The sequence below is a fragment of the Mastigoproctus giganteus genome, chromosome 4 (genome assembly GCF_048544385.1).
Source record: "Mastigoproctus giganteus isolate SK-2022 chromosome 4, ASM4854438v1, whole genome shotgun sequence".
NCBI lineage: Eukaryota > Metazoa > Arthropoda > Arachnida > Uropygi > Thelyphonidae > Mastigoproctus > Mastigoproctus giganteus.
In genome coordinates, this window is record NC_143578.1 from 168,250,898 (window position 1) to 168,273,739 (window position 22,842).

Genomic DNA, 22,842 nt, shown 5'->3' on the forward strand with positions numbered 1-22,842 from the left:
TTGGCAACCATCACTTAACTTTGCTGAATAGCGACGTACACACGTACATCCACCTGCCTACAGGATCAAGCTCTACTCTTGGCCTGTCCATATGTTTCTCACCCATTTATTACAGCCTTCAGTGGACAGTGTTAACCGACCTTCACAAAAGTGATCACTTTCCTATAGTTTGGGAAATACAAACGGATACAAGCTACTCCTTCGTTTGTTGGAGGACTAGGGTAGCTATGCCTCCAACCAATGAATTACCTGCACTTTTCAAAGAGCAAACTGGAAACAGTATTTCTAATACAATCCAGTTTGATAGCCACTTAATCCTTACTACTTCTATTAATAATGTTAATAGACATATAGTAGAAGAACTACTTGGAGCTGCTGCCAGTGCAATACCAAAATAAAATAATACCAAACAAAGATATAATGGATGGTGGACAAGAGATTGCTTTCTCGCCAAAAGAAAGCAAAATAAAGCTTGGAACATTTTTCGCCGAATGTTGCAATGGAGAACCTTATCTATTATAAAAATGAATATTCTATTCACCTCTACCATCTGCAGAAACACTGACCTCAGAATAATCTGGAGAAAGATCCCTATCATCAGTAGAAAGTGTCAACAAACTGCTGCACCAATCCTATCTTGGAAAGGAATGGAAATTTCTCTCCGATTGACATTGCAGCGTCTTTAGCTGAAACATTCGCTGCCACCTCATCCCCTCAGGCTGATGAATACTCATTTAGATGCACAGAAATGTCAGTGGAAAAATATAAAATTAACTTTAATACAAACCGATCAAATTCCTATAACCTTCCATTCACTATTAATGAACTCAACGAAGCTATCTAGAATGCTCAAAATAGTTCTGCTGGACCAGATGGCATTTACCACATAATGCTTCGTCACCTTCTATTAATAACACTACTGAAAGTTTTTCAACACAATCTTTGAAGAGAATGCTTACCTGATCCATGGCATCAGTCAATAGTGGTAGCCATAGCACAACCTTAAAAAAATGCTTCCTCCACCAACAGTTATCGTCCTATATATATCTGACCAGTTTAAGAAAAATGCTAGAAAAGTTGGTTCACAGGAAACTCGTTTGGATAATTGAAGATCAGAATGTTATAACACGCCATCAATTTGGTTTCCGCCTTAACAGATCTACAACTGATGTCCACCTCGATCCTCACTAGTCCTCCAAGACTTATACAACCTTGAACTGAGAAGTAACTTGCCTCGATTCATTTAGAAATTTCTCCATCTCAGAACATTTCAAGTACGATTCCAGAATTAGCTGTCCACAATTCACACACAAGAAGGAGTACCACCTCAAGGAGCGATTTTAAGTGCCACACTTTTTTGCATTACGTACCAGTGGCATTACTCGAGACATCCCAGCTACGGTGGAAACTTACATGTATGCAGAAGATCTTGCTATTTCCTGTTAATAATCGAGCATGGTTGCCATTGAAAGACAACTACAATTAGCAATAACTAAAATTGGAACTTGAACAAAATGCAACGACTATCCATTAACCTAGGGGAAAACAGCAGCAATAATCTTCTGTAAATTACGATCGCTTCGGAACCTGTATAAAAACTGCAAGGCAGAGAAATACCAATGACAGATTCCATAAGACTATTCAGTCTATTTTAGATACCTAACTAAATTTTCATAAACATATAACCTACCTGCTAACTACGGACTTCCAGAAATTAAAAACCTTCGTGAGTATCTTCAATCTACTTGGGTGCTGACAGACAGTTTCTGCTGAATTTGTATCATGCTCTAATTCGGTCACGATTAGATTATGGAACTATAGTATATGTTTCAACTAAAAACAGCATCTTACGGTGCTGTTTTTGTCTATCTTAATGGATATTAAGATAGACAACAAGTGTGTTGTCTATCTTAATATCCATTATTCATAGTTCATTTTGTGTTGTGCTAGATTTGTTATCATTACAACAGTATGGTATAAATGTACTTCTTTCTTTCCATTACAGGTATATGGAGAAATGTCCAAATACGCTCAACTTTTTTATTCTTTTCATTTCCGGTTTGGCGTGTGTTTCCCCTCTAAATGTACGAATGAGGACGTCGATAACTTAATTTCAGCAGGTAAGGTTTTATTATATGGACTGTGCAGAAAGAATGAATTGCCACAAAGCGAAAAAAAAAAAAAAAAAAAAAAAGCATAAAACGAAAGTTACATTACTTTGACCAGAACAGTGCAGAATGCAGACTTACTAATGCAATACCACATGAATGTTTTTTCCCTCGTTGAATGACTGCATCTTTTGAATAACGTCTTAATGTGTGACTGCAGCACAGCTAAAATGACCAGCGACTCCAGGCTCCGAGTGCCAAGGGAATTCGAGGTCAAGCGTTCAAAGTGCGAATTATATAGCGATCCTTCACAGAGATAAAAGTTCATTTTAAGTTATACCGTTCTCTATCAGCAGGTAATTTATAACCTAGTACTACACTTGGAAAATCTCAAGTAAAAAACAGAGAAAGGAAATGCACAGTTCTTCTTTATTACATACACTTAGTGATCACTGAATTATGACCACCCCTATGAAAATTGAATGCGATCCGTTGACCACGCGAGGTACTAGAGTGGGAGTTAGTCGACTTACGTAGCATGGATAAGGTGTCAGTGGTTCAGTAGGTAGTAAAATTCCGAGCGTGGTGGGTAAAAGGAAGGATTTATCGGACTTTGATAAAGGACAAATTGCGGGTGCTTGACGAGCTGTTGCCTCGATTTCCCAAACGGCTGAACAGGTGGAGTGTTCGAGAGCCGCCGTAGTTAAGTGTACCGGGACTGGCTTCAAAATGGTCAAACAACGACCCGACGGCAAACTGCAAAGGTCAACGAAAGGCTGATGTTAGAGATGAGCGCCAGATCCGACGACTCGTATAGGCGAACAGGCGCAGCATTGTTGAAGAGTTGACTACCCAATACAACATGGACCAACCCGAAACAATATCTGGCATGACTATGGGTCGCACGCATGGGCTATACCAGCAGACGACCCCTACAGCATCCTTTCCTAACCAAGGTTCTTCGGCGTAAAAGACTCGACTGGTGCAAAAAGCATGCAAGTTGGACGTTAGAAGACTGGAAGAAGGTGTGCTGGTTGGATGAATCACGTTATTTACTCCACATTGTGGATGGTCATGTACGAATTTGGCGTAAACAACATGAGGCTCTTCATCCACCATGCATGGTATCAAAAGCGCAGGCTGGTGGAGGCGGTTGTATGGTGTGGGGCATGTTTCGCTGGTAGAAATTTGTACCCCTGGTGCATATGGAACAACGTATCAGTGGTGTGTATTATTTGGTTTTTAGGAGCATTAGCAACTAAGGCCATATTGCTCCGGGAATATGCCGTGGTCATTCCCTGACCGTTCCGCATCCTTCGTATTTGGTGGTGACGGGCTCCAACCCCGGGCTAATCAAGAAGCGTGTGCTACGCACAGTTACTCGTTCCCACCTGGCTACGGAGGCGCCACGTATCAGTGATCTCCACTATCATCAACTGCTTTCTGATTGTGTACACCCAGCTATGTTACACTTTTTCGCGAATGGCAGTGGTGTCTTACAAGATAACAGTGCACCGAGCCATCTGGCACTTGTTGTGCAGGAATGATTTGAGGAAGCTGCTGTACTGAGGGCAAAAGGAGGACCAACGAATTATCAGGTAAGTGGTCATAATTCAGTGATCACTCAGTGTATATTTCTTTATTTACTAACTGAGTAACTTTTTTAACCGCTGGGCCTCCTTGCGGCACTGCTCCTGCCTCCCCGTGGCGGGCGGGGCCGGAAACTTGGGAGGTAAAGTTAACCCCCACTCCCCAGGGCAAAAAGGAGCTAACAATGGAATACAATGATTATTATAAGCTTAAGCCACCTAGGCGGTCACCTTTTACTGTCAGCGATGCTGATCATTACACTGGCAATGACACAACAAAGTCAAAAACACTGAGTAAGGACCCAGAACAACAGGAATGCCCATCACTCCTTATATTACATTCTCTCTCTCTCTCGGACAGATCAATGGGCACTTTATCACCGTTTCTCATACAAAAATGCTTAGAAAATATGGCTGGTTCCAAAAATGGTGAGAAGACTCAGATCTGGAGAGCTATTAGTCGAAACAGCAAGTCTTAAACATTCTGACACCCTGATGAATCTAACGTCATTTGGAGGACTACCCGTACAAATCACCCCACATTGAACGTTATATACCTCAAAGGGTGTAATTGCAATGTGATCTGGTGAACTGGTCTAGGAACTGATACATCAAAAATTGATTCACGCCAAACGCATCACGATTAGGAAAGATGGAGATCTTATTCCCATTCTCAACATCATACTGACACACGAACACTTATCTTACCATCAAAACCAGCTATCTTAATTGCTGAGTACGACATTATATTCCGAATCCTCTAAGATGCTACAAGTACCAAAAACTTGACCACTCGCAAATGGATTATCGGGAAGATCCAGTCTGTCCAAATTGTTGATCAAAAGAACATTTGCAAACAAACTGTGATGCTAAAATACTGCACTGTCCGAATTTAAAAGGAGGACATCCAGCCTACTCCAAATCATGTGATCTCTGGGAAATGGGGGAAAAAATCCAAAAGTAGTAGAACGAAAAGTTACATACCAAGAGGCAAAAATGCAAATTATGCCGAACACACGTGCAGCAGCGATGCAAAAATACCAATAAATGGCAGCACAAATTGAAGGCTCAGTGCCCCCAACCATATCGATTGCAGATTGGGCCGGATCTATTCTGTCATCATCGATGAAACCGACTCCTAAAGAGCAAAAGGTAGTAGACAGAGCCATAAACACCCCAGTCACAGTTCCACCAACTACACCACATAGACCATCAAATAATACAAAGTTGAAAACTGATTCAGCTCCAAATAGGAAAATAAACAATATCACATCAGTAAACATGGATACCTACAACAATGCCGACCCAAATGAATCTATAGAGAGATTACTTCTACTTTCCTTATTCCCCAGCTAACTCCCAAAACTTGTACATTCACTATACCTATTTCACCTTCTCCTGTTACAATATACTTGTGGACCAATCTTCAGTATCCTAAAGTCCCTACTTGTTATTAATCACTCAGATAAACCAACAAATCTTCATCAATTAAACACTATATTCAGAGTTGCTCATATAACTCAATTATCTATCATTAAAACATATTCAGAATCCCTCTTTATAAACTTGACTACCCTTCTAACACTTTAGCTATTTGTACATCACTTTTATCTATTACTCATTCCTTCGTTTCCCTTGCATTATACATTAACCCTTTGTAACATAATAAATTCTGTTAGTATATATACCTCAGCGATAATTTATCTTTCACTTTACTTTCTAGGGCTACCCAATTTCATTAATTACCCTACAATTTCACTAACAGTCGTTCTTGTTAACTTAGTGTACTAAATATATCGCTCACCTACTTCTGTCTTTTTCTCTTCTTCTCCAGGATAGTTTCAGGCTTCCATCTTAGGCTCTCCAGGCTATCTTCTAAGGCTTTCCTTCATTTGCTTTCTCCTGAATCTGCTTCAGATAATTTTCCGGAACATACTTGGCTGCATGGGTCTGGCGTCCTTTCTCCTGCTTTGAATACACAACTCCTCCTTTACTATGGATCATTCAGATGCATCTTTCTCCAAGAGGATGTTACCTTTCCTGCTTCGCTTAACTGTCTTTCATAACCTTTTTGCTTATCATACTTAGCCTTGCCGTTACTTTTCTACTTGTAACTATTTTCCCCTTTCTGTCTAGGGCCCTTTTTGCACTCCCTACATTTTTGCACTGCCCGACTACTTTTTCTTCACCCCGTCTCCACAATCACTCTTTTTTTTGCCGCACTTCCTCTTACTCTCACCGCTTCTCTCTCTCACACTGACTACCACAACTTTTTATCCTTCGTTTGACCCTCCTTCCCCAGGACTCTCTACCAATCCCAGGAATTCACCTAATCGTTCCCTCTTTTCTATTCGTTAAAAAAACTTACCATAACTATATGTCCCCTGTGCAAACCAAGTCATTTTCTTGTTTAGTTCTCAGGATAACACAATCCTTTCATGTCTGCCATCCGTTGTCTCACACGATAGCCATTTTCGTCTTTTCCCATTTGCGAAAATGTTGACAACTTACCAAAAAGCCGCCACAGTGACCTCGTCTTTTTCGACCCAAACGTTAACCCATCGGGACTTATGTCCAGATGATGCATAGATCAGACGTTTCTTAATCACCTGCATTTCAACGACCCATTGTTCTTTTTCCAGTAACCCCTTTCAGCTCGTTCACTAATGACCACTCCTTCCCTAGCATTGGGCGGCTGTTTTTGTTTACTCACCTTTTACCCCCTTTTCCCACGAATCAACATGTATATGTTACTTTTCTCTTCCATTTGACTGTTATTCAATTTGCACATCTATATTCACTTATTTTCTAAATTTAGTATTCTTCCCATGAATGCTTCTCTTAAATGTCAAAATTTCCTTTGCATATCAAAGATTAAATTATTCCCAAATTACAAATTTTCCCATAACCTCTAAAACTCCATATTTGTAAGAGTGACATCTTACACCCTTTTAGGAAAGACAGATCTGACACAAGTAATACTCAAGGAGGGGTAGCCATACCCCGAGATATCACAAGTGCCCGGCAGACACATTCCATTATAAACCTCCATCGAATGTATTACTGTGACACCTCTCTCTATCTACCTACCACCCAGTCAACCCTATACCATTCATGAATTGAAGATCTTATCCTGCAGTTGCCAACCCCTATCTGTTTCATGAGCAACTTCAAAGGACACCATCCATTGTGGAGGTTCTCCCAATGCAGATGGTCGAGGACAGCTCATTAATATGCTCGTTGACAAACAGACAGAACCTAACTATACTGAATAGCATTAGCATTAGCATTAGTAGAGGCATTTGATGCAAGAAAGCAAGCTTATGCAGCATCAGCCAAAAAAAAAAAAACCCACTTCCACTTCACCCCTCTGTTCGTTCAAAATACCTGTCCAGCTGAGCTTTAAACTTATTTAGGCTATCAACCTCCACCACAAGGGATGGAAGTCTGTTCCACCAACCAACCACCCGCTGGCTAAAGGCAAATTTCCGCACGTCTATCCTGCATCTGTCTTTCCTCAATTTGAATTTATGCCCTCTCAGGTGATTTTTCTGAGCTAGAGGAAGAATCCCATCAGCATTGAGCATGCTTAAACCATTTAAGGCTTTATACACCTCTATCAGATCACCTCGCTGGTGCCTAGTCTCCAGACACTGTAATTTGCAAAACTTAAGCCTTTCTTCGTAAGAGCACCCCTTTGTTCCATTCACTAATCTTGTTGCCCTTCTCTGTACTCGTTCCAGCAGCTCTACGTCCTTCTTGAAATGAGGCCTCCAGACCTGTATACAGTACTCTAGGTGTGGCCTGACCATCGCCTTATACAATGGAATAATCACCTCCTTATCCCTGCTGGAAAAATTCCTGTATATCATTGACAATACTCCATGAGCTACTCTTGCAGCCCGTCTGCACTGCTCAGAGAACTTCATATCTGCCTGCACAACCACCCCCAAGTCCCTTTCATTCTCTACCACTGTCAGTGTAGTACCACAGAGTTGATACGTTGCTCTGGGGTTGCTGTTTCCCATGTGTAGTACTTTACATTTGTCAATGTTAAACTTCATTTGCCACCTCTCAGCCCATCTGCTCAACCTATCCAGATCCTGCTGCAGCAGCATAGTGTCAGTAGTGTCCTTGACAACCCTGCCAACCTTTGTATCGTCTGCAAACTTGGACATTAAGCTTGATATACCATCATCAATATCATTTATAAATACAGAAAACAATAATGGACCCAACACTGAGCCCTGAGGGACTCCACTAATAACATCAGCCCACGATGAGCAGTGTCCATTGATTACCACTCTCTGTCTTCTTCCCCTCAACCACCCCTTTATCCATAGCAGCAATTTGCCTCCAATGTCACACTGCTCCAATTTGTGTAGCAGTCTTCCATGTGCAACAGTATCAAAAGCCTTTCTAAGATCCAAGTATATAATATCAAAGTTATTCCCCTGCATCCAGTTCTTTTGTGACTGCATCATAGTATCCAATCAAGTTGGTCAGGCAAGACGTCCCCTTAACAAAACCATGCTGTGTCTGAGATATAACTGAAGTCTTGTCTAAATGATCCTGCAGTGCTTCTTTAACCAGTGCCTCCGTTAATTTTCCTGGATCAGAAGTTAAGCTCACAGGTCTATAATTACTTGTGTCAGCCTTTGATCCTCCTTTGTGAATTGGGGTCACATTTGCACATTTCCAGTCTATGGGTACCTCCCCTGAGTCCAAGGAAGCTCTCATAATTATGGCTAAGGGTTTGCTTACTTCCTTTGCTGCCTCCTTTAATATAACTGGATAGATCCCATCCACCCCGGGTGCCTTTCTTGTGTTTATCTTCAACAGTTTCTCCTCCACTTTATTCCCAGTTATTTCAAGATTCTGTAGCTTACTGCTAGAGTTGAATACACCTCTGGCATTCCCCTTGCTGAATAACTCCTCATGTGTGAATGTCGATGCAAAATATTCATTTAGTTTGTTAGCTACCTGAGCAGGATCATCAACAGTTGACCCATCAATATCAAGTGGACCAATCTGATTCATCCCCTTCCTTCTAGAGTTTACATAAGTAAAGAACTCTTTGCTGTTTTTCTTTGCATCCCTTGCCAAGGATTTCTCGTAATCTGCCTTCGCCTGCCTAACCTCCTTTGTAACTTGGTTACAGATCAACTTGTATCTATCATAGGCTTCTGTGTCATGTGTTAATTTGTATGTATCCCATGCATTTTTCTTCTCTGCCATATGCCTCATCAGTTCATCTGACATCCATTTTGGCCTAAACCTTGAACAATATTTCTTAGTTGGTATGTAAAGCTTAGTAGCTTCCAAGATGAGTTCTTTGAATGCTTCCCATTTTGAATTTGCTGTTGGTAACATCATCAGTTGGTCCCACTGTATAGAATTTAAATACTGTCTCAGTCCATCGTAGTCGCCTTTACGGAAGCAATAACCCTTCCCTTTACCCCTAATGGTAGTTACCTCTTTGAGTAAATCCCACTTCAGCACACTGTGATCACTGCCACCTAGTGGTTCATTTATCAGCAGATTCTTAATGCATGAAGAAATACATGAAGAATACTGGCTCTCCAACGTAGATCTATCTCTCTACAGGAACAATCTCGGCAATAGATCTCTCTATCTGCTCTCCATCTCTCTTACCTAGTATCATGGATCACTTCCCCATAAAATGTAAAATTCAAACATCACATTCCATGATATTTGAATTCCAGAAAACCATATAAAATAAAAAATTTTCTACAGCAGAAATCGGTCATATCAACACGGTTAATGATCACATTACAAAGCAAATACGGGAAGCTGCATCTACTGCGATTCCACAATCCCAGTTAACGATCCATAGAACCATTAATTATTGGTGGAACAGAAGAGTGTAAGGGTGAAAAAAAAGAAAGAAAAAAAACGAGCGTGCAATTTGTTTCGTAAACATCCTAACACCGCTAATCTCATAAACAACTGCAAAAGTCTTAGAGCCAAGGCCCATGAAATTAGGAAAAAAGCTAAAATAGATTCTTGGATTCGATCTGCTAGCTCAATAAATAAAATTAAAAATACTGATACAAGAATAATTTGGAGAAAAATAAAACAGTTAACTGTCAGATTTCGTCCATTATCCTCCTCACTTCTGAACTGCAACGGCCATGAGCTTTCTACTCCTGCAGAGATTCCGAATGCCCTATTAACTGGATTCTCACAGTTGTCTGCCTCGACAGCGTATGATCCATCATTCCATAACCTCAAAGTATATTACATTATGCTCCAACACATAGATAGTAAATCAGTCTCTTCATTGCTGAGCTTTTTGCAATCGCATCTTCCTTGAACATTCTTTTCCCAGTTCCTGGCATCACTCCTCTATACTGGCAATTCCCAAACCAGGGAAAGATCATTCTATTCCTGAAAACTTATAGACCCATTTCTCTCGCCAGCTGCTTAAATAAAACTCTAGAAAAAATAATTCACTGTCGACTCACTTGGTTTCTTGACTCTAAAAATCTAATTTCTGATAATAAATTTGGTTTCAGAAAGAATAGATCAGCCTTGGATCTCATGGTCAAAGCGGAAACAAACATCAGGAATTCTTTCATCAGAAATGAGCATCTCGTCATGGTATGCCTTGACATTCAAAAAGCATTTGACACCACGTGGCGTTTTGGTATCCTGAGAGATCGAGATTCCCCTTGACCTGAGGGGCCACTTACCATATTTCATAAAGAACTTGAGTCAGCCTCGATCTTTTTACGTTCGATCCTTACTTGTTGGTATCAATCTTTTCAATTTCGATACTAACAAGTCCTCTTCCAAACATATACAGGGCTCTGTTCTTGGTGCCACCTAATTCGCAATAAGAATAGATCACATGACTAAAAGTATTCCGAACAGTGTTAATTCATACCTGTATGCGGGCGATCTGACTGTTTCTTGCAGTTCACAGAACATGGCCTTAATTGATCGGGAGCTCCAAATAATATTCAGCTATGGACGGCGCAGATGGGTATCGACTATCTTGTCTTAAATCTAAAGCAGTTCACTTTTGTAACAAATGGAAGATGCATCCATATCCAGAGCTAAACTTAACAAAGCATTCTATCCCAGTTGTGAACAACATTCTTCTCCTTGGTCTGATTTTCTATAGAAAATTAAACTTCATCAAAATTAAACGTCTGGGCTCACCTCTGCCTGCCAGTCAAGAAGGAAGTATTACGCATAGCCTGTTTATCTTAGAAAACAATCAAAATCTATGCAAACCAATCTAACTGAAAGAGAAACGGAAACTACCCGTACAATATTTAAGATATATCCGTTTGTTAATCAGAGAAACAAGCCAAAAAGAATATGCCAATTTCCCTTGTATTTTGTGTTTCTTCTGAATTTTAATATCGCTATAAGAACACTAATTATAAATGAAATAGTTATTAATATTTATTTAGCATAAAAATGATAAACTAAGACTACATGAAAATACTGAATATTTTTAATATTTTATGAAGGTAATTGTTGAGATATTTATTAGTAATTTATTTTGAAAATTTATACTTTACAAGGTATCATCTTCTGCGCTGAAATATGAAATGCTTTATTAGAAAAATATTGCCAAATCCTCGAATGGCGCGTGATATTTTGATGCTTAAAATCATGTAAACTCTTTCAGTTATAAAAAATACTGGAATACCAAAACTATCTGCAGAGGTTGCATTTTGTGATGTGAAGAAGGAAATTGCCTTCACTGCGTTACAGCTATCTGTCATGTGAGTATACTCCAAGAACATTTTTATTTAATTAACTTATAAAATGAGAAGTTTCTCGCTGTTTTTTCTTTTTTTTTTTTCTTTGATTACTCAGGCTGCAGCTCAAAACGTTTTAGTTTGATTATTTATTTAACATTAACATTGTTGAGATTTTATTTATTTTCGCTGTTGGAAAATGGATCAAAGGCATGAGGTGGCATATTTTTAACGCACTCCATGACATTTAGATTTTCATGCTGACAGCATTTTGATGGGGGCAGAATATTTGCCATAAAGTGTTTTATTACAATTTCTCCAATGCCTCCCAATTTTTCTTATTTTACCAATTATATAATTCCTGATTTCTGTCCAGTTTCCTTTGAGTCAATCAAGGATGCTTGAATCATTTTTTTCCAATTCAGAATACTTTTAAAATCCATAAAAAACTCATTGATTTCCAACGGTATCCTTCTCTCAAACATTAGCTGATATTACCGAGAGTATTCTTTTTCTAATTTACACAGATATTTTATTTTGCTCTTTAAGTGAAAAATTTTGATTTCTAAATAGAAAAGGAAGACATATTTCTTCGTGTATATATATATAACTTTACGAACAAGTTAGTATAATGCATCATTTTAGTTACTTCAACTCTCATGTCTGACCTAACAACAACATGATCTTGACGAACCGCTCACACTCACATTTTAAATGACACAGACGACATATCTGACGTTATTTCCTTTTTATAGTCTGTTAATTTATGCACGCTTAATTAAATTTATCCTTTTTATGTTTCTGATATATATTTCTTTCTCTTGAGGTGGTAATCTGTTTAACAAATATAGTTTTTCATGTGCATCTTGACTTGGCGCATTAATGCCCGTAGTTTCAACTGCGCCATCAAACACGGAGTAATCAACAAAAGGCGCAGAATAATCCAGTTGTGGAAACTGTTTATATGTTCACACGACATATTTATGCATCGCGATGCTTGTACTCGTGAGAATGAGCTAGGCCCTTTAATTTTTTTCTTGTTACAATGTCTGTTTTGCCTAAAATTTTGGAATTAAGCATGTCATCATTCTTCCTAAACTGCTTTGCTGTATTCAAAATGGCCGAGCACTTTTGGAGAATGAACAGAAGAAGTAATAATAATACCGTTTGAATACTGTTATTTCAGGACTGTCTTCAGTTTTCTGGGTTTGCTACTCGTCTTAGGGACATTATTAGACGTTTGGCAGGAGAAAAGGAAAATAAAGTCCAATAGTAAGTTGTCTGATCTAATGATTGATCACTTTCTAATCACGTTTAGGGATACTTTTTTTTTGTTTTGTTTTTAGCTAAGAATTTTTACTTTTTAGTAAGGATATAGTTAATTTAAAACTGCAATCGTTACAGTATAGCGTAGCGTATATCTTGAAATTTATAGCTCAGGGTATACCGTAATAGCGTAATACGTATCACTGCATTTAGAAATCTATTACCGTAGTGTAGTATTTTAAATTAACAGGATAATTTTATTAATTTTCATCGTTGATTGATTAAATCGAATTTAAACGGAAATCATGCCCTAGACTACAGCAGCAAAGCAACGTGCACAAAGTAGCAGGAATGTTGTGACTCGGAGAAGAAGATAGGGGAGCGATTCTCCTACGAATCACAGCCTAATGAAATGTACGACTTGTATAATGCTTGCCAAAGTTCCCAGAACAGGACAATATACAGCCAGGAGGGATGTCTTTGTGTGTGTCCGGTGGAGCGAGTATGAAGAGATTAAGTGCCAGCTCAGCGTTTTGATTGGCATTTATGAGAGTTTGAAGAGTAGATAGATGCACTAGAAGAAATTCAAGTGGAGGACCCATCAAGCCCTCAAAGCCAGAGCTCACACTTGTGTATCTGATGACACAGCGGCAATTACCAAGGCAGAATGCGCTGACTTACTATGGGTGACCATTGTCAAGGAAACGAGAAATATGTTGTGCAAGAAGGATATGTCTAGATGATAAACCCTGACCCTATTCGAGGGTATGTCTAGTATGTCAGGGTCAAACATAGATGACGATGTAGTGCAGATATCATCTTTTAAGGAAAAGTTGATATTATTGTACAAACTGGCACTAAAGACATTAACAGTAGGAGATCTGAGGATTAAGAAGTACAGGTACGAGTTAGGTGAATTATTAAGGAAAAGTTCCTGCACTGCTTCTATTGTAATGAGCAGCGACCTGGAAGTTGCTGGGGATTTTGGTAACTGCTGGGAGTCATGAAACAATTAAATACATGGGCTGTGTTAGAATAACTAAGAGTAAGAACAGGTGAATGTATACTTGCATGCACACCAATGCTAGGAGTATAGTAAATAAATTTGATGAATTTGAAGCTCTGGTCAAGACATCAAAGGCGGATATTGTTGGGATATCAGAGACGTGGTGTCACACAGATATAAGGAATGAAGAATTGGAATTTGGGGAGTAGAATGTGTACACAAAGGAAGGCAGGAGGGTATTGCTGTTAGTTGGAAAACACAAAATCTAAGGAAATGCATCCAATTGACATAGATGGACATTGCAATATTGAGTCAGTTTGGTGTGACATAAGCATTGAGAAAGCAAAAAGGAAGGTAGGAGTTTGTTATAGGCATAATTATTGTGATGAGTACAATGAATAATTATGCAGAGTAATAGAATAGGCCAGTAAATCAGAATATCTTATAATGGGGGATTTTAGCTTCCCGGATATTGACTGGAACTTATGGCTTGGTCACTCGCACACTAGCAAGGCTTTTGTGGATTTATTGGACAATTGTTTTCTATAGCAGCATTGGAGAGGCAACCAGACGAAGTAATACTCTTGGTATGATTATCAGAAGTGATTATTCATGCATTAAGAATTTACAAATAATGGATTCACTATGTGGCAGTGACCACATCGATATCAAATGTACTGTTGTGGGATTTACACAATGATTTAACTACCATCAGGGATAAAGGGAAGGGCTTTTGCTTTCGCAAAGGTAACTACAGGGGTCTCAGAGTTTTTTTTTTTTTTTTCAAGTTCTATACAGTGAGACCAATTGATGGTGTTACCAACAGTAATTTCAAAATCTGAAGCATTCAACGAATTAATCTTGGAAGCTACCAGGCTTTTCATGCCAACTAACAAATACTGTTCTAGCTTTAGGCCCGAATGGATGTCAGACTAACTAATGAGACATGTGGCAGAGAAGAAAAATGTATGCAATACATATAAATTATCAGGCAACAGATATACCTTATATGTACCTATGGTACATATAAGGTAGTCTGTAATCAAGTCGCAAAGGAGGTTAGGCAACCTAAAACAGATTATGAGAAATCTTTGGAAAAGGATGCAAAGAAAATAGTTCCGGGGAAAATAATGGAGTCAAGGGTTAAAGAAGCATTGCAGGATCATATAGACAAGACTGCAGTAATAATTCAGACACAGAATGGATTTGTTAAGGGGAAGTCTTGTCTGACCAACTTTATTGGATACTACGATGTGGAGCCCCGGGTGCCAAGCGAATCTTGAGGCCAAGCGAACTTCCCTGCGATTATATAAGAGATAAGTTTTCCCTTTAAGTTCACCTTTTTTTTCCTTCCGTTATTCAGATATATAATAAGAGTTCTCTTTCTTAAAGCATAAGGAAGAAGTTTCAGAAAGGAAAGTAACCTTTCTTAATTTTTCTGTGCACTAACCTTCTATTTTACTCACTTGATGGCACTACTCCTGCCTGCCTGAGGCGGAGCTGGACCTGGGTGAAAAGACACCACCCAGGACTAAAAGGAGTTTAAAATGGACCAAAAAACCACACAAGATTGGAGAAAATTAACTCCAATAAATCTGATGACTTACAGCTGAACATGTCTCAGACTAAGGGAATGAAAATCAACAGCTCTCAGCCTACTGTTCCTTTCTTTTTGGCGATACATTCGTTATTAACACAATCCGTTGGGAAATTATCCGCTTTCTTAGTTCAGAATACTATAGAGTCCATGGTTGGATCACCAAAAATGATAAAACGATCACAATCAGGTGATCTCTTAGTAGAAACCTCACTAAGTCATCAATCTGAGAAATTGCTAAATACAAAAACTTTTGCAGGACTGCCAGTTGAAATTACCCTACATAATTCCCTGAATACATCGAAAGGTGTTATTACCGAATGGGACCTTTTGACTGTTTCAGAGAGAAGAATTACTGGGCGAACTAACATTACAACAAGTGATACATGTTAGGAGGATAATGATGAAGAAAGACGGAATTCTCACTCCAACCCGATCAGTTATTCTAACCTTTAACAATCCTTCTCTTCCCCACTCAGTTAAAGCAGGATATTTAAATTGCAAAATCCGACCATATACATATACCGAATCCAATAAGGTGTTACAATTGTCAGCGATACGGACACTCTCAGGCGACATGTCGCAGTGATCCCATCTGTCCACTCTTTGGATCGAAAGAACACAATCAAGCAAACTGCACCTCCTCTAAACCACTCTGTCCAAACTGTCACGGAAATCACCCTGCTTTTTCGAAGACATGCTAAATGTTGGATATTGGTAAAATAAATTCAAAAATGCAAAGTAGAAAATAAAGTGTCTTATCCGGAAGCAAGAAAACAGATACTTGCAACCAAACCTTCATGTTCCTATGCTTCAGCAGTGAAACGACAGCAAACTATAGCCACTCAAACGGTGGTAGTAATACCTCTAAATCAAATTATAGACTGGAGTAAAGTAATATTGATGACAAAAACAGCTTCACAAGAAACATCCAGTGCTAAAGAGCAAGATACTTCCGTGCCTGGAAAGCAGAAATCAGATGTAACATCTTTAAAAACAAAGCAAACAGCATCTAGTAAACTGTGTGAACAGAAACAAACAAACATAGATGAAATGGATACAGATGAACAGAGAGAGAACGTACTAGAACTACACCCTGCAGAATATATTGATACACCTCGTCCTAATTTTTCCGAAGAAAGACAGACCCAAATATGATAAACGAAAAAACTCAAAAGCGTAGTCAGATTCAACAAATCGTCCCGAGACCTAAATAATGCAACATATTATTATACAGTGGAACTGCCGTGGTTTATGTGGAAAATTGGATAAAATAAAAGATATCATTCAGCAGTATAAACCGGCCTGCATTTACCTTCTGGATACTCATCTAACATCTCAATCTTCACCCACATTTCAAAACTATACGCTCTTCCGGAGAGACAGAAATGATAACAGAACTGCCAAAGGAGGAGTGGTAATCTTGGTGCATACTCATATACCAGCAAAGCAAATAACATTAGAAACCAACTTAAAAGCAGTAGCAGTGAGAATATCCATCGGAATTTCTATCACAATCCCATCGCTTTATCTTCCACCAAATATTCCTCTCTCCAGATCGGAATTAAACGGTCTTACTACAACCTCCCTATTGCATTATGGGAGATATGAATGCCTATCATCATTTGAGGGGACCTTCTCACACGGACAGCAGAGGTAACTTAATCGAAACTTTCCTAGATGATCAACAACTGAATTTACTGAATACCGGATCTCACACTTATATCAGTTTGGCTACAAGTATCACTTCTGCAATAGACTTAACAGTATGTTCTCCATCGATTTATCCCAGTATAGAATAGTTCCTGTTAAATGATCCTTACAACAGTGATCATTTTCCGATAGTATGTTCCATACAGACCCAATCGACTCTTACAGTAGAAATTAGAACAGTATGGAATTCTAAAAAAGCTAATATACGCAATTAATCAAACTGGATAAGCCATCAATAGAACCCTGCCAATAGATGATGATGTCTTATATATCAACAATGAACTGCTAGAAGCTTCCAAATTTACAATTCCTCAAATAAGTAAGGCAAGGCAGGCACAGTACAACTCTTGGTGGAATGCAGAATGTGCAACAGCAAAAACAAAACAAAATCGTGCATGGAATAGATTCCGAAAATATCCAACTACCCTCAATTTGATTGCATATAAAAAAGCCAAAACTGAAGCGAGGAGAATTCAGAAAAAAAACGAAGAAAAATTCTTGGATCGTGTTTGCTTCCATACTTACTAAGAACTCGAATCCTGGTTTGGTGTGGGAAAAAAAAATCGGATATGTGGAAGATATCCAAGCACACAATCTCGTCATAGGAATTTTGAACCTGCTCCCAGAGACCTATTCATCACTGCCATGGATCTATCAGCCCAGTGTTCAAACCTTTCATGAGTCATAATGTTTTTTTTTTTTTTGTGTTTATTATGTTGTATAATTTCTTTTATGTTGCACATTGCTGTATACGACTTCCTTCACGACTTGTAGCCGTGATTGGATTTGTATACAGCAATGTACCTTCTGTATATAATAACGAGTTGTTCTTAAGTTCTGAAAGTTGCGGCATCTGGAGACTAGGCTCCTGCGAGGTGCTCTGATTGAGGTATATAATGCGTTGAATGGATTGACCACGCTTAATGCTGATGGGATTCTTCCTCTTGCTCAAATTACCAGTCTGAGGGGGCATAAACAAAAATGGAGGAAAGAGAGTTGTAGAATAGATTGTGCGGAAATTTGCCTTTAGGCAGCGGGTAGTTGATTGCCGGAACAAACATTAGAACTACAAGTACGCAACAAGTAACAACCATCGTGATCATCGTATCAACCACTGGTATGGTTCCAAAGACCCTACATAACAGCCTAGCAGCAATAGGTCTCCCAGCGAACACCTACAAGGAACTCCAGAAAGTTGCAATCTTGAACACCTGTAAGATAGTCAGAGAGGTGTTAGACAAACAGTAACAGCACACATAATAACCACCCTGTGCCCTTGGCACCAGTACCCGTCACGGAGTAGATCCCCATCAGAGAGAAATAATATAATAATATTAGTTCAATAAATAAAAAAATATAATGAAAATACTATTTGCTTATTATATATTAAAGCATTCTTCTTGTGACCGAAAATCTGATTCATAATGTTGCCGATGGTAATACTATATATGGTGTGAGTATATAGTATATACTCAAACTACACCGATGAGCCAAAACATTATGACCACCAACCTAATATGATGTTAGTCCTCCACGTGCAGCCAAAACAGCGTACCCGGCGAGGCAAGGATGCTACAAGATTTCTAAATGTGTCTTGTGGTATCTGATACCAACACGTAACCAGCAGATCCTTTAACTCCTGTAAGGTCCCTGGTTGAAACGCCGCAGATCGGAGTTGCTGTTCCAACACAAACCACAGATGCTCGAGGAGTTTGGTGTCTCGAGAATTTGGAGGCCAGGGCAATACCTGGTATTCTTCCTCATATTCTGCAAACCAGTGTCGAACAATCCTGGTTTACCTGGTCATCAATGACGTTTAGGGAGGTGGTAAACATTGGAGTGCCCGGCACATGGATTACTGGACCCAGAGTATCCCAGCAGAACGTCGCTCAAATCATGACACCGCCACCACCGGCTTGTGTTCGTCCCATGGTGCATCCAGGCGCCAACACTTCCCCAGGTAAACGACGCACACCTACACGGACATCCACATGGTGCAACTGGAACCGTGATTCATCGGACCAGACAACCTTCTTCCAATCACTCAAGATCCAGTTTCGATGATCGGTCCCCGTTGTAGGCGCTGTTGCCGGTGAACCGTGTTTAGCATGGGCACTCGGAGCGGCCTGCGGTTATGCAGCCATATTTTCAGCAGGGTTCGATGTACTCTGTGTTGTGACACATTACTCCCATCACCAGCATTCCGATTACCGTCGAGTTGCGCCACAGTTGCCCTTCTATTGCCATGTACCATCCGAGAGAGCCTTCGCTCACCTCAAGCAACAATGAGCCGTAGTCGTTCAACACCTCGCCGGCGATTCGTGGGTTTTCCCTCCTCGGACCACTTTCGGTAGGTTTTAACCGCGGCTGACCGTGAGCATCCCACCAGCAGTGGCGTTTCGGATACGCTCTGAGCCAGTCGTCTGGCCATTACAATTTGGTCTTTCTTAAACTCGCTTAAGTCCTCTGCCTCTGCCATCTGAAGAACAAGAGTAACACTGATTAACGGAGCTCTGTATCAGGTGTTTTTTATACCGTGTCCCGACCCGCGCACGCGTCGTAGTTCACCCGCAGTTGCTTCGATTTGCATAACGACTCGCTGGTCATAATAGTTTGTCTCATCGGTGTTTATATAGTATTATCATCGCAACATTTATATAGTATGATAATACTATAAATAACACCTTCTGGTTTCAGAATAACATTGCTCTGGATTTATCAAGGTTATTCTCAGACTGAATTTCTGGAATGTTTACTCGAATATCCCCTGGCAATTTACGTAAACGCGGATCTCAGGTAAGTTTTTTAATGAGACAAAGAAACCTTAGTTAACTTCAATGTTTCTAAAAGTCAGTCTTCTGTTATTTCTCGCATGGGTGTCTCTTCCTGTTGCGTTCATATTCGATTGCACTGATGTTAATATAAATTCATTTTTTAAAGACCACGAATAAAATATTACTTGTGGTCTTTAAAAAACCTTGGCTCTCTTTATCGCCAGAATAGTTGCTGACTCTGCGCAAACCTTAAATTCGCCCTACCATTTATTACTCCCACATCTGGGACCAACCCTAAAATCACAGTAACGCCCTGGGGCAATCTAACTGAGTCCAACAAGATTATGCTCAGTTGTCTCTCGCTTTTTCTCCACCACTGACACAGACAACTTTTATTAAAAGATGCTCGAAAGTAAAAAGGATGTTCCTAAGGGTTGATAAAGTCCAGACGGATTTTATATTCTTCCATATTAGCAGGTAAACCCTATAATGTACTTATTCATACGTCTATTGCTTTCAGTTAATTGCACAAAGGTGAATTGTAGAAGAAATAAATTAATTCAATAATAATCTTTCCAAAACTTCAACAGCTATAGTTATTTGTGGAATAAAATAGGCAACTACTTCATATTTCTTTCTCTCTCTCTCAAATAATAAACTTTAATAATTTTTAATTATTATTCAATGATTTTAATTCGATCATTTAAATTATTCCAGATCTTGGAGTTCGTATTTTGATGTGCTTTTCATTGGTGGCAAACACGAGCCAAATCTTTAACACCAAGGTTCAGTCGGAAAGATTGGCATGTCTCCATGGTATCCGCTTTCTCTCCATAGCGTGGGTTATACTTAGCCACACATACCTTATAATGGATTATATGGTACTCCGTAAGTATATCTCAATATATATAAATAATTTCTTAGATATCTATTTATTTTCCAAGAGTGTTATCTCTCTCTCTCTCTCTCATAAACCAACCACTTGATCAAAGATAGCATTAATCTTCTAAGTAAAGGAAATGGCATACTAAGAGAAAAGAAAGAAAAGGAAGACACCTTTCTTTTTTTATATAAGTACTCAATTTTCTTACTACTTTCTCCTTATCTCTCTCTCACTACTGGTACTTCACCTATCTTCACTTCGCGCGCCGGTAATCTTTAAGAAAACCAAATTCCGGAGTTACAGGAGTAAAAATGAAAGCATAAGCATTCCTTCCTACCAATCCAAAGCTCTCGAAATATGTGGACGTATCAGATGGAATGTGGCAATTCTAAATCAGTATGCTCAGAAAGATATAAGTAACAAAGAGCATCCTACTTTCTGAAACCTTAAGGTCAGCTCAAGCAACAGCTAAGCCATCATTATTTCTAATTAAAGATGCTTGGAAAATGCGGCAGGTTCCCCTATATGATCGAGACACCTAGAACTAATACTGAAAAATGACCAAAAATAAGTGAAATCTGGTTAAGCTTATTCCTTAATGCACTGAATTCTTCAAATCGTTGAGCAGTACACGTCTGAGTGGAGAAGATAGTAATGACAATACTATAACACACGATAACAGTTTCAAAGCTAGTTGAATCATGGCTCGAAGAAAACGCATGTTCATCGTAAACCAGTATTATAGTAAATTTTGATGCATCACATGCGAATGTTCGTTCAAGCCGACTACTTCAATTATAAAATAATATGCCAAAGTTATACCAATTCCGAAATGATGCTATAACTGTCAGAAAGCTGGATAGTAATAGCATCATTTTGGAGTTCATATTACTTAAATCGAATACTCTTAGGATTGCGCAGGAGAAAACTAATTGCATCGTACTTCAGGGTAGCCGGAACTTGAGGAGGCCTGCAGAGATCAAAGTTGCGGGAACCACAATCAAATTGTCCAAACAACTCAAATACTTGGGAATAATACTGGACAGCAACTTATCTCTCAAGCCCCATATCACCAACCTAAAACAGAAAATAAGAAGATATACGTCCCTAATTGCAAGAGTGACAAGCAGCGACTGGAGGTTCAACATGAGAATTCTATCCTTCTACTACCAAATTCTTTTTACACCAATCGTAACATACGGAGCCTCTTTCTTAAAGGCAGGAACCGCGGTCAACAGATGACTACTAGAGACAACCCAAAGAAACACCTTCCTCACGATCTCCAGGGCAAACAGCATAACAAGCACTGCGGCTCTTCAAATCCTAACGGGCGCTCTCCCACTAGACCTTGAGGTGCTCCGATTGGACTGATGTACCACCTTTCACAGAAAATTCCCATAACAACGAATGGATACACAAGAGATCTGACTAATGAGTATACAAAAGAAAAAGCAAGAATATCAGATCATCTGACGCAACGGTGGCAGACAAGCGTAGTGAGACAAGTAAAGGCGAAATCACCCGAAAATTCATTTATAATGTCACGAAACTATATCCAAGGGCTCCAGAATGGCTTTGCCCAGGACTGAACATCTTCCTCCTCCTCACAGGACATAGACCCTTTAAAGCTCCATGGTATCATCGAGGTATCATCACTGGTATGTACCTCGATGGGTATCATCCAGGAACATCACTGCCCCTATGGCGAGATAGAAACTTGGAAGAAACACATCCGTGAGTGCGCATTATATGAAGACCTAAAAGGAAAACTCATCACGAGAATAAGATACACACCCGCAAACCTGGGTAACTTGCAGACCTGGTTTTCACCTGGTCTGCAAGTTACATTCCTGATCACAGGACATGGGCCCTTTCAACAAAAATTGACAGCAATGGGAATTGAAAGCAATCCATTCTGCCACTGTGGCGAAGAGGAGTCATGGGGGCATGTCATGTATGAGTGCCCTGCTTACGATGATTGTAGGCTCAAATTTTTTACTGAAATCCAGGAGAACCCTCGTAACCATGAAACATACCTGCTTCAGAATGAAACAACATACAAAGCCTTAATGAGTTACGCACAAGCTGTCTTTACCATCAGACGGGCAAAGTTTGCTGAACTTAGAGCTGCTCAGAACAACGACCCTCAAATACAAACACAAACTGG

At 39.4% G+C, this 22,842-nt stretch overlaps 1 protein-coding gene across 1 annotated transcript in view; it reads left to right on the forward strand.

Moving 5' to 3' along the window:
• The first annotated feature begins 2,011 nt into the window (after positions 1-2,011).
• The window catches only part of LOC150087180 (nose resistant to fluoxetine protein 6-like), a 64,483-nt gene continuing 43,652 nt past the window's right edge, over positions 2,012-22,842 (forward strand). The window contains exons 1-4 of the mRNA XM_090371868.1: positions 2,012-2,120; positions 11,364-11,460; positions 12,623-12,708; positions 20,510-20,680. Of these exons, the coding sequence (XP_090227994.1) occupies positions 2,018-2,120; positions 11,364-11,460; positions 12,623-12,708; positions 20,510-20,680 (457 nt within the window). The 5' untranslated portion in view covers positions 2,012-2,017. The remainder of the gene's footprint in view (positions 2,121-11,363; positions 11,461-12,622; positions 12,709-20,509; positions 20,681-22,842) is intronic.